The sequence below is a fragment of the Balaenoptera borealis genome (genome assembly GCF_965194805.1).
Source record: "Balaenoptera borealis genome assembly, contig: HAP1_SCAFFOLD_960, whole genome shotgun sequence".
In the NCBI taxonomy this organism is placed as follows: Eukaryota; Metazoa; Chordata; class Mammalia; order Artiodactyla; family Balaenopteridae; genus Balaenoptera; species Balaenoptera borealis.
Window position 1 is genome coordinate 109,772 of NW_028123247.1, and position 13,118 is coordinate 122,889.

A 13,118-nucleotide genomic window follows, 5' to 3' on the forward strand; every position below is an offset into this window, starting at 1 on the left:
GCCCCGCTATAGTGATCAGATGAAAGGAATGATGTATGCTGTTTATTAGCTCTGAAGAACTTGCAGACATTTTCACCGGGCTGATGACACGAAGGGGCTTACTGAAGTAGAGACGAGCCAACAAAAGGAGTGGGCACATCACCACGGCAACAAATGGATCCATCGAGAGCCACTGCTATTATCTCTGAGGGGGGAAAACTCTTGAGGCAACAAGGATTCATCTCAAGTAAATAAATAAATAAGCTACATTCGATGGGAAAGGGAATCCCCCCACCCCCACCCCGTGCATGGGGCTGTGTCAAAGGGCATAATGCAAGTTTCTGTTCACCTTAAAACCTTACTAGGGTGAGTTGTCACCATGACAGGACAGGATGCACTTTTTAAGCTTAGGAAGGCAGTAAGATTATGTCTCAGCTAGACTAAACCCACTTTACGATACGACCTCTGATAGAGCAGTTGTTTCCCCCGGTGTTAGGAGAGCAGCCCAGAATGTTCAGACCTACCGCCCCTTGCCAGGACAGACTGCACACGCCCACAGAGGGCGAATTCAATGAAGTGGGAAAGTAGAGTGCTGGGAGCAGGCTTCTGCTCTATGACCACATCCAGCCATTTGCTTGCCAAATGTTTAAGTAAATAAATATAAAATTAGAGTAAATCTTACCACTTTTCACAGCAATCACTTTAGAGAGTTGATTATATAAAAATGATAAATACCCAAACAAACATGCAAGTGGCTTATTTTACAATACATTTGGTTTCTTGGTTTTAAAGTGTTAATATTTTATCCATTGGATAAATCAACAAATGCTCCATGTTCTCCTGCATGGAGAGCAGAGTATGAGCAGAAATGAGGTTTCTCATTTGTTGAACTTTAAACCTAACTGAACCTACTTCCAAAATTCATTTCCTGTTCATACGGCCAGAAGTCTATAGAAATGTAAATCAGATAATGTTTTGATAATCAGCTAATCAGGACTTAATTTACTACAGGAATAAATGCACTTCACTATCCCTTTTATATTTTCTCCACTAATACATTTTAATTGTGTGGAAATACAGTACTTCATAGGATTAACATGTCTATTCATAGAACTTTAATCACTGAAGAAAAGCATTATGCCTACAGAATATGCATCTTCTGTGTTTTTTGCTGTTTTTAAATGGCCAGGTGGCTGAAGAGCCTACCACTTACAGGCGCAGCAAACTGTCTGAACAGCAGCTGCTCAGTTTAACTTACTCTTTTGAAGGGAAATATATATTTAACAAGACACAGAGATGTTAGAAAGTTTTAAGGAAAAGCTGATAGACAGCAATTTTTCAATTCAGACTCAAAATGAGACCATTACAAATAGTAGTCAACAGCAGAGGGATGAAACAAATGTGTATTAAACACTTTGTTGTAATGCTTTCCAACTCCCAAAGATCATAAACAAAAGCAGCCTATTATAAACATAACTCCTGGTGATTCTCCGTTCTACACAGAAAAGCGTTGTTTAGAATTAGTTTCTTCATAGCTGGACAGTGCCGCCAATGCTCCTGGGCTCCATGTCTATGAACACCCACACGTTTCCCTGCATGTTCTCGGATGTTGTCCCTGGAACCAGAGCCCCAGTCAGCTCAGTTGCAGATTCTGAGAAAATTTCAGCTGCCATCATGGCAGGGGTGGTGTTCACGATTACAAATTTTCCTTCCTTCAAGGGACCAGTTTAAAGACTGATGATAGTGTTGGTCAACGTCACTTTAGTTTCTGCAAAACTTCCAAAAGTACTTCTATTCATTTCAAATTCATTATCTGCTGTTACACTGTTTGCTAAGATTGCTACCAGCAATATCACCATGACCACCTGGTTTACATGATCACCAAAGTGGGCATTTTCACCAAAAGCCACTTTGACAGCTACTGACAGTCACTGGTCCCTTCTCTTAGTCACAACTTTCCTCGCTTCAGCTGTAAATATGCACTTTGGTAACTGTGAATTATCTAGAGTAAGGGGCAAAGGTAACAAAAACAAACTCTTGCCCCTGCCTGCCATCTTGATCGGCCTCTGCTGTCCAATATAATCAAGAGGTGTCCTTTCCCATTTTCCTGAATGCCACCCACAAAGACAGGTTCACTGTCAAGCGGGCACTTAGAGAGTCTGCTGGAATTACCTCTCTGGCTCATCCTGCTTCCCACCCTTGGGGCCCTTCACCAGAGCCAGATTGGAAGCCTGGCGTTTCATGCCAATGTGAGCGTGCCATCTGTGAGGAGAACCTGCCTAGTTAACTCAAGGCCCCACAAAGTGCCGCTGTGTTTGCTGAGTGCCCTGGGTGAGGCCCCAGGGATGCTTCCCGGACTACCTGAGAGGTAGGTGTTTCCTAACTCAGCAGACTTTAGGGGAGGAGACAGGAACACAGGGATCTGAAACCTTTATATGTGGCTACCTGTACATCATAGTTTCTGTAACAACAGAACCTCAGATAAAAAGGAGAAAAAGACCAGCAAAAGCAAATACACAATGTGTGACTCAGGTTGAAATTATAACCTGTCAGTAGTCTAGAGGCCCTAAGACCTTAAGAGTGGCCACTTGCTTCAAAGACCAGGCATGTGCCCCTTAAAAATGGACTGGACCTGGTAGACAGCTTTAAGAAAGCTGTCAAGTTACTGACTGTACCATGTTGTTCTGGTAGTGAGCTTGTAAAATGTTTGGCAAAAACCACCAGAAAAATAATTTCAATTTATCAAGCAGAATATTACAACAATAACACATCAAGACCTACCAATTAATGAGGGGAAATACAAATTGTTATACTACAGCTAGATAGAAAGAAGTCTGTACTTTTATGTCTATTTCAGCTCTCTGCACAAGGTAACCTTTCTTAAAATGTAACATTTCTTAAAAATGTAAACTTTATGAGAGCAAATGAGGTATTGGGAAATGGTTAGAAAGTTCACGGTAACCTTACAAACTCACATGTCCTCAACTGTAACGTCCTTGAGGATCTGGCTGTAGTCCACATTCCGTACAGCGTCATCGTCCCAAAGCTTGGAGGCAAGAAGAATGGCTCCCAAAACAATTCTTTTCCAGTTAGTGGGGCAAATGTCGATCTCAGCATAAGTTAAAAGCCTTTCTAAGTAAATCTGCAAAAGTAGAGCACTGATCTTTGATTTTAGTTCAGTTTAAGTGCTGTGATAAGAATTGTTAGGAATGACAGATTTCATCTCTTCTTGACACCCCTTTTATTCCTAGGTTCTACAAAGACTTTGCTCAGCCAAGCCAAGGCCAGAGGCCAGGTCACAGTTGTAAGTCAGATATTTCTGTTAGTCTGATATTTCTACTCTGCCCGTGTGAATTTCCAACCCAATTTTGGTCACAGGAATGAAAGGACATCTCAGCAAAGGGCATTCTAAAGACACGCATTGTATTATTACCTTCCCACTTGTCAAGGGCAGCACATACAGCCCAGTGTCGACTTCAACTGTTCAGTAAATGCTTGAGTGCCTATCACGTGCAATGTTAACTACAAGACTGGTGGTGGTTGCATGGCGATTTTACATAACGCTTGAGTGTGTAAAATTCTGGTAAGACTGAGCACATCTTTACCTTCTCTTCAGAGTCACCAGTCCTTTTGTGGCATGAACTTGAAGATAAAAACTGGTGGTCAAGAGAGCCTCCCAGTGGCTGCTGCGTGGCACAGCAGGACAGGCAGTACAAAGGGGCTTTGCAGCTGTCAAGTATTCCCATATTTGAGTGCCCTTTTCAGGAACACACATGCATACAAAGGGTAGTCCTTTTCATATCCCCAATTTTTCACATCTCCATTATCATTTCATTATTCATTTCTGTCTTACATAATCTGCAGCTTAGTCAATTCTTTTGGTTTTAAGGTGGGAAGACCTGCCTGTGTCTGTATCCCTGGGGCTCCTCTAAACCTGCCGGTTTGTGAGATGATTTCATGGTTTCTTTTACATGTATCAAATGTCTACCCTACAAAGAACTGGATGGAGTTAACAGCTGAGCGAAGATTAGAGAGGTAAGCTGTGATTTGTTGTTACCTCTGTAGAAGAGTGTATATGCCATTTGACAAAAAGAAAAATGTCCAGTTTTAAAGAGTCTGTTTACTCTCTGAAGGGTTATCAGATTGACAGCTCAGATTCGCCCATGCCCTCCAAACTCTACTGTGTTTTCAAACACGGGTATTGAGATTATATGTTCTTAGTGAAATTCGGCTCCCATTCCCCAAAGAACTCAGCACTCTCTAGTACCCTAAGAACGACTCTCCCCGCAAGGTTCAAATCTCTACTTTATGGGACTAATCAGAGGCACTGAAACGACACTGGCAATCTCTCAACTTCCTCTCACCTTTGTACTGGCAAACTTGGTACACGTGCCGCTATTCATTTACCCCACTTGCCCTCCTGTCTCGGAGGAAGCGAGATGTCTTTCTTTTCACTGAAGCTCACTCTCCTGTGACGTTGATCCCACCTCGCTTCTGCAGAGCACTGTGCCCACAGTTAGTCTCTTTTGGAACAACTTCTCCCTCTCTGTCAGAGGCTTCCTCCCGTGTGAATGCTTCCATGTCCCCAGCCTGTCCCCCACTGCCCCTCGACGGCGTCCTCAGGGCTGAGGCCAGCTCCTCATCTCCCATCCTCTCCTTAACCCACTTCAGTCAGCCTCCTGCTGCTACCACTCTACAGAGACTACTCTTGCCGTGGTCACCGGTGCCTTCACACAAACCACCCAGAGCTCTTCGTCCCAGAGCTCCACTCCCCAGGCCTTCCCTCATAAATGAAAGAGCACTGCCACACGCCCAGTCGCTGAGACCAAAAACCTGCACTTGAGTGTATCCTGCTCCAATCTGTTAGAACTTCTTGTTATCTCTACCTTCACTGGTACCCTGACCGCTTTTCTGTCTGTCACTTCTGACTTGTATCGCTGCCACTGCCTAACTTCTCTGCCTCCCAACAGACTACAGTCTGTTCTCCCCAAAGCAGCCAGGAGAGCCTCTTAAATTAAGAGTACTTTATGCGCCTGCTCCAGATCTGCCAGAGGTTTCCCATCAAACAAATACCTTCTTCCCGTGGCCTGCAAGTTACGAGGCCCTGTGCGGTACGGCCTTGTCCTTCCGTGACCTCATCACCTCTGCTCTTTCCCTCATTCCCCGCTCGGATCACAATGGCCACCTTGCTTTTCCTTGAACACACAGAACAAGTTCCTGTCTCAGAGCCTTGCACTTGTCCCCTCTGCCCGTAATGCCAGCGTACCTGATCTTCCTCAGTTCAGCCCGGTCCTGGGTTCAAACATTACCTCTTTAAAGAGGCTCTTCCTGAGCTTTCTAGTAAGCCCCTCTAATCACTTTATCCCTTTACCTTGCTTTCTCTTCATGGTTTTTACCACTACTTGAAATAGTCATCTTTTAAAAAACACTCATTAAAAAAAAACACTTATACTTTGCTATACACCTGAAACTAACACAACACTGTAAATCAACTGTACTCCGATTAAAAAAAAAAAAAAAAAAAAAAAATTTACGTCTTCCACACTTGCTCCATAAAGGCAAGAACTTTATTGATCCAACTTGTTCTCTCCTCCGCCCCCCAACATGTAGAAAAGTGACACAGAGTAGGTATTCAGTGACATGGTATTTATGACATGAGCAACTTCTTGGTAGCATTTAGCGTTTGGACCATACTCTCCTTCTTGAACCTCTCCTGGTGTCTCTTAGGGTTCTCTGCTGGGTTTCCTACCACTGTAGCCACTCCTCTGGGGGTCTGTCCCTTAAGTGCTGACAGTCCCTACAGATCTATCTTCTACCCACTTTTTATTTTACATACTTTCTCTGCATTTGAACAGCTACACTTAATTCCCTCCCTCTAGCTCAGATTCATGCTCCAATCCCATATATTCAAATGATTACTAGACACTGCCATTCTGCTGTCTCGCAGGTACATCAAGCTTAACTTGTCTACAAAGAAATGCCCCTCTTCCAACCCAAATACTCTCCTTCCTGCAGTTCCTAGCTCTCCATATGCAAGCACCATTCCTGCCTCTCTCAAGCATGTGCTAAGCACTCCAAGTGGCCTGTAGCTCCAAGAAAAGGCCTGTGTCTGATCCAGTACCCGCTGAGGGGTCTCTTTTCAAAAGGACACGCCTCCCGTCCTCAATTCTGCCTTGACAGGCGCCGGCAGTGAGGGGCCTAAGTATTCCTTCCCTGCAGACCACGCAGCTGACTTCCCCCCACAGGTTTGCTATAGGGAGGAGTAAAACAATCCCAGCTACCTCTCACTTGAATATGATTTAGTATTCAAATGATAAAATCTTACCATAGGAAATAGGAATGGATGACAAAAAGGTCCTTACACAGCTGTAGCTTAGCAGGCTAACTAGAGGAAAGCCTTCTGAAGTCCTACTGGCACCCTAGTCCTGGGCAACTTCACATGCAGGCAATAAGAGGACAGCAGGGATGGTTAACACCGTTATCCATTACCCAAGGAACAGAGAACTGAGGGCAGTAGTTCTCAATCAGGACACACATCAGAACTGCCTAGGCAGTACAGTCTGGGACTCAGCTTCAAACTACCCGGAACCTGTTTCTGCCTGTGGACCAGAGCGTTCAGTTATGGCCCCGCCCTAGCACCACAACATGCGTCGTCTGTGTGTGCGTGTGTGCACTGTGCGTGCATGTGTCCCCTCAGGTGTGGAAGGAGAAACCAGAAATCTCTCCTGCTGCCTTTAATAGCAATTGTTTTGTGATGAGAAAAGCAATGGCAACATTGTAAATCATAATGATTATTAAAGCTCAAATGTGTATACTTTACTTTCTTTTGATAGGTTTCTCTTAATAAAGTTCTAATGATCATTTCAGGAACCTACTTTCATTTGGGAAAAACAGGACCATACCATGTGTACAAGACAGAAATTTCTACAGATGCTTTATGAAAGAAAAAATATCTTACCAAAGTTACTATTGCACAGTCAGCAGTTAGCAGTGCGGCACTAAAAACAGTATGAACAAATCTGTAAATGAATTCGTGTTCAGGATCATGCTCGAAGTATTCCTCTGGAATCTTTTCTCGCTGAAAGGAGAAAAAATGCAATTTAAGTATCCATGGAAGAAAAATACTTAAAAGTACCCTTAAGATAGCAGTCTTCACACTTGGGCCCACGTGCCCCTTAAAATAATTTTGATTGGGTGACATGTCTTGTAGTCTTTTAAATATAAACAATGGGATCCTAAAATACCACAGTGATCCAGTACTCACCACCATTCATTAAAGAAAAATACAGGCACAACCGCAGAAAATTTATGTATTTCCACGTTCCTCCCCACAGAATTCTAACCAAATGTAAACTATTGGGTTGGCCAAAAACTTCATTTGGTTTTAAGTAAAAATAAAAGACACAGTTTTCATTTTCACCAAGCACTTTATTGAACAATATATTCACTAACCAAACAAACTTTTTGGCCAACCCAATATTTTTAGGCTCAAAAGTCTTGCTGATCACCATATGTCATACTTTTCTGTAATCAACTTTGAAAACACATTTCCAGTGTCCTGTAACCATAAGGCTCTAAGAATGTGCTGTCCTGTACAGCAGTCGCCAGCCACGTGTGGCTACAGAGCACCCGAAGAAGCGAATTTTAAAACTTTGTCATTTTAATTCGTTTAAAATTTAAACAGTTTTCTAATTTTCTTCTTAGAGGCCTTATCATATTAGGTTTATTTACAAATATTTATATTGTTTGATGCTATGGAAAATCATCCTTTAAAAAGATCCATTTTCTGTTACTTGGGTATGTTTACTTACCTGCTCACTATTCATACAAAGTGCAACTCGGTTCATATCCATCAACCCCTTATACAACACGCCTTCGGGAAAATGACTAGACACAACATGGCGTGGGGAAGAAGACTTAAAGGAAGATGAATTTGACTTCGAGCTGGAGGAAGTAATTTTCTTCTAGTAATTAATTTCAAAGCAAATCAGCATGAAATAAACACAACTGTATAAGAGAAAAATACCACTTCAATAAAACTGACACTCACTGTGAGTGGATGTAATCTCTCATCAAAAATATCCAAGGATCTATCTGCATCTCTATAAAATAAGAATGTGCATTTAAAAAATTAATTCAGGAGTTACTATCTTAGTAAAATATCTGCTAGGAGTAGAGAGAGGGGTAGAGGAAGCTTAACCTTCAACAAAGCAAACAGTTTTATAAATTCTTCTCCTGGATTCCACCCTTAGAAAGGTTTCCTGACCTATTTTTACTCAGCACATCAAGTTCTGTGAAATCTTTTCTACAACAACCAGCCAGAGTTGCCTCTATAAGCACTGACCCTCCCTAACAGGCAATGCTAGTAAACCAATATATTTTCACTCCTCTAACCTCACACTGGAATATGCAAGAACATTTTATAAAGCAGTGGTGGTGGGCAATAAATTCTTCTAACTTCAATGAATGTGAATATGAGATTCATGGTTTTTTCCCGTTTTTTTTCCTCTTTAGTTCTTTATATTCTTATTGTGTATTTCTTCTTGTCTCTTTTAAATAGTTTGAGTTAAAAATGTAATTGTCTTTTTATTTTAAAAGAAACCAGGCTTTTTGATTTAAAATTTCACCACACTAATACACTGCGCTCATTTGAACAGCGGTTCTCTAAATGTGGTCTGCAGGCCTCTGGGATTCTCCCCTATCCCCTCCTTCAGGAGGCCCAAGAGGTCAAAACTGCTTTTATAAGAATACTAAGACACTACCTGCCCTTCACATTGTGTGACATTTGCTATGGATGTATAAAAGCAAAAGTGGGTAAAACTGCTGGTTTCTGAGCATGAATCAAGGCAGTGGTACCAAACTGAATTAGAAGTCATTCAATTATTCACTGCCACTTGCAGTTAAAAATCTGCTTTAAGAACATCCTTGATAAAAGAGTAAAAATTAATAGTGTTCTTAAACCTTGGTCCTTCTTTTTAATATTCTGAATAAGTGGAAAGTATGCATTAAGCACTTTTACATACTGAAATATGGCTGTGTTAAGGAAAAGCACTTGTGACTTGGCGGTAAGTCATTTTTTTCATAGAACACCATCTTTATTTGAAACACTTTTTTCATCGAACACCATCGTTATCTGAATGTACAACTGACACAGTCATTCTTTCAAAAATGAACAAAGTGAGCCTGTCACTTCAAGGAAAATAACTCTAAAGTTATTTGTTGCCAATGATAAAATTCAAGCCATCAAGCTAAAAATATCAGGATTTTTGGAAAACTTCTACCTTCTATTGTGAACTTGACAACTTCTCAACACTTAAAAGACTTTTCTGGTAAGACTGGTGGTGATACTAATAACAAAAGTGAGTTTTTGACACTGTCTAAAGAAATGTGAACCAATACTTTCCAAATGACCAACGTATAATATTATAAAGTCAGGTACAGGTAAAAAGATCTACTCAGTATGCATGACAGATTAATGGGTATTAATTTAACATAGTATTTATTACAAGTTCATTGATATGATTTAGAATTCCATTTTAACTAATTTAAGAAACTAGCACATGCAGACTTTTGGTACAGTATCAAAGAATATACCAAATTATCTGAAGGCTTTAAAAATACATCTTTTTCCAACTATATATCTGCAAGCGGCTGGATCTTCTTCATATTGTTTCTTCAAAACAAATGACTGAAGACAGAATCGATAGGAGAATCAGCTGTCTTCTATTAAGGAGATACTTTTCTCTCAATATTTTTTGTTGTGGAAAATAGTTATTATTCATTAAAAAAAAATGACTTATGTTAAACACTGGGGTTCCCAATCAGGGGTGATTTCGTCCCCCAGGGGACTTCTGGCCATGGCTGGAGACAGTTTTGGTTGTCGTAATGTGGAGGGAAGAAGGTGCTACTGGCATCTAGTGAGTAGAGGCCAAGGGTGCTGCTATATATCCTATAACACACAGGACGACACCCCACAACAAAGCATTATCTAGCTCAAAATTTCAATAGTGCTAAGGCAGACCCTGTTTTAACATACAATGGATTTAATTTTTTTAATTCTCAATTTCAATTTCTAATACAGTAAATTATCAATATAACCCATATAAACAAATACTCTTTGGGATGCTCAGTAACCTAAGAATTAAGGGTCCTAAGATAAAAATAAATGATTCACTTCTATATTGTAATAAAAGCACTCTAATAATAAAAGCTTATGCCAGTAACATCTATAGTTATTACCTAACACTAAACTTGATACCTTGTAAATTAATTAGCTGGAATAACAAGATAGGTTTTAAAAGAGCTCACCTGTTCTTTATGTGGTAATATATTGCTAAGGTCATACTGTGGAGGAAAAAAAATACATTGTAATAACTGATTTTTATCATATCAGGCCTGAAGACATTTTTAAAAAGGGGTTAGCAAGGAGGGAAGACCTTCCAGAGGCCCAGTGGCCCCGAAATCCTCTAATTCAGAACAGTACCACATGGGTGCTTTCCCCCTTGTTTTAGGTTCTTCAGCTTTTAGCAAAATTAGGAGACCCAAAATGCTAGATATGCTGTTAGAAGGCATGTTTTGGTTGATTATTATAATATATAAATTATTACATATTTCCCCTGTCATTTGTCCTTCTACCCACAAAACCTTCTGTCCTGTACAAGTTATATCTATCTATACACATGCTTAAATTTAAGCCATATAGTAGTTGTTTGTGTGTGTGGGGGGGTGTGTGTGTGTGGTTTTTTTGTTAGCCCCTGCATTTCAGTTGATTTAGTTCGCTATCCACCTACCCATCCGTTTTCCATTATTTCCCTAAAAGTAAATAATAAAACTGCTCTATACCAAAATGATTTAAAATCACTTTTACATAATTATTAGAAAATTTAACAGCAAAATTTTATAGCCACAAAACTGATGATAGGTCTAGCTATCCCGAAATAAGCAGTGCTAATAATACACCATAATACTACACAGTATACTATTAATGACAGGTCTTTCCAAATTATTTTAAATAAAGTATTAATGAACAGATAGATACAAGTCCTTAGGTAGTCTTTTTTTTTTTTTTTTTAAAGACAATTTTTTTTAAAGCAGATATTCATTTTTAATTATTTATTTATTTATTTATTTATTTATTGGCTGTGTTGGGTCTTCGTTTCTGTGCGAGGGCTTTCTCCAGTTGCGGCGAGCGGGGGCCACTCTTCGTCGCGGTGCACGGGCCTCTCACTATCGCGGCCTCTCTTGTTGCGGAGCACAGGCTCCAGACGCGCAGGCTCAGTAGTTGTGGCTCACGGGCCTAGTTGCTCCGCGGCATGTGGGATCTTCCCAGACCAGGGCTGGAACCCGTGTCCCCTGCATCAGCACGCAGACTCTCAACCACTGCGCCACCAGGGAAGCCCGGTAGTCTTTTTTAAGTTACTATATTCCTAAGTTATTCACAGATGTTGTATATTAGGCAACAAAGGGGTTCTCTGGTTAAGTTATATGCTCCCCTTTGTTCTCAGTGTCTAAAATGAAACTCAAAATAATTGAGGGAAGGCAAATCTGAATTTTATAATAGGTCTATAGAATCTTAGCACTTGTATAAAGGCCTGTAACACTGTTAGCATCAAAGATGGATACTTCTATAGTGCTTCAAAGTTTCATCTTCAAATTGATTTTAAAATCACAGCATTAGAAGTTTTATGATGGAAAGGACCACTGAACCGTAGATGACATTTAATTAAACAACCCATTTTACAGATAAGGGAACCAAGGCTTAAAACTGACTTACCTAAGGTCCCACTAATTATCAGAAGCAGTTCTCTTTCTCCTGCCCTCTAACCAAATAGTGGCTCCCAAGCCCAGCTGCACACTGGGATCATCTGAGAAGCTTTAAAAACTGCCTGGCTTCTGCTTCAAGATGTTCTGATTTAACCGGCACTGGGTATGACTTGGGCATCAGGACTGTTTTTAAAGATCCCCAGATGACTACAGCGTGCAGCAAAGTTTAGGGATGAATGAGTTAGGGTTAAGATCGGAGAATCACTCGGGATGCTTTTGTCCATATAATCATGCTTCACATCATTCCCCATCTTGTCAAAAGGTGTGTGTCCGTGGGTGAGAGAGAGACAGACAGACAGACAGACACACAGACACTGTGTCTTGGAGGCGGGGGCAGGCGGGTGGACTTTGTGCATCCAGAAACATATATCTTGAAAAGTTGCATAAGTGATTCTAATAAGGCTCACCTACCCCACTGAGAACAACTACCCCACTGAAAACTAACCCCATGATAAACATTTTCAAAATCATTCCTAAAAGCCAATTGGCCCTATTAATTTTCTCAGTAAACCTTTATTTCACCAATAATGAATGTGATGAATGATCATTTTTAAAACTTAATGAGAGCAAATTAAAATTTACTGTACTTCCAAAAATTAGACTAGGTCGGGAAAAAAAAGGATGAAACCTACTTGTCTGAGCAAGGTTAATCTTTTTTTTTTTTTTTTAAATTTTATTTAATTTTACTTATTTTTGGCTGCATGGGGTCTTTGTTACTGCGCGCGGGCTTTCTCTAGTTGCCAAGAGCGGGGGCTGCTCTTTGTCGTGGTGCGCGGCCTTCTCACTGTGGTGGCTTCTCTTGTTGCACAGCACGGGCTCTAGGTGCGTGGGCTTCAGTAGTTGTGGCACACGGGCTCAGTAGTTGTGGCTCGCGGGCTCTACGGCACAGGCTCAGTAGTTGTGGCGCACGGGTTTAATTGCTCTGCGGCATGTGGGATCTTCCCAGACCAGGGCTCGAACCTGTGTCCCCTGCGTTGGCAGGCAGATTCTTAACCACTACACCACCAGGGAAGTCCCGGAGCAAGGTTAACCTTCAAAGTACTTTTGAATTATATACTGGGCATCAGACTCTTTTGAATTCAAAAGAAGCTGCGACTCTAGCCAAAGTAGAGTGGTTTTGGTACCCACAGATTCAGTGTCTTGGCTGAATAAAAACATTCAGTGATGATGTGATAAGTGCCCAAACTCAGGACTTTAGAGATGGGGCTCAGTTTTTGCTGAAACATGATTTGACTGCAACTATTCTTGTAAGCAAGAGAGGAAAGTTACATTATTATGACTGTGAACTTGCTGTCTTTAATTAAAGTAGAAGTTAC

The 13,118-nt window shown here is 40.8% G+C and overlaps 1 protein-coding gene and 1 long non-coding RNA gene across 27 annotated transcripts in view; one reads left to right on the forward strand and one right to left on the reverse strand.

Annotated features, from left to right (window-relative positions):
• LOC309621758 (cyclin-Y-like protein 1) overlaps positions 1-13,118 on the reverse strand; it is a 52,521-nt gene that overhangs the window by 5,095 nt on the left and 34,308 nt on the right. For 23 of the 24 annotated variants that reach the window (XM_082409090.1, XM_082409107.1, XM_082409089.1 and 20 more), the window contains 4 exons: positions 10,288-10,323; positions 8,030-8,081; positions 6,938-7,057; positions 2,955-3,121 (listed from right to left, as the gene is read on the reverse strand). In XM_082409090.1, the coding sequence (XP_082265216.1) occupies positions 2,955-3,121; positions 6,938-7,057; positions 8,030-8,081; positions 10,288-10,323 (375 nt within the window). The remainder of the gene's footprint in view (positions 1-2,954; positions 3,122-6,937; positions 7,058-8,029; positions 8,082-10,287; positions 10,324-13,118) is intronic. The other variant, XM_082409101.1, reaches the window with a different exon arrangement.
• LOC309621763 lies at positions 1,601-6,905 on the forward strand. Of its 3 annotated transcripts, none has more exons than XR_014240258.1 (4): positions 1,601-2,347; positions 3,231-3,715; positions 3,869-4,014; positions 6,847-6,905. It is a non-coding gene; the product is annotated as an uncharacterized lncRNA (long non-coding RNA). The 3 variants fall into 3 exon arrangements; XR_014240259.1 differs by having other exon boundaries at positions 1,603-2,347; positions 3,977-4,014; positions 6,847-6,861; XR_014240260.1 differs by lacking the exon at positions 6,847-6,905 and having other exon boundaries at positions 1,606-2,347; positions 3,869-4,294.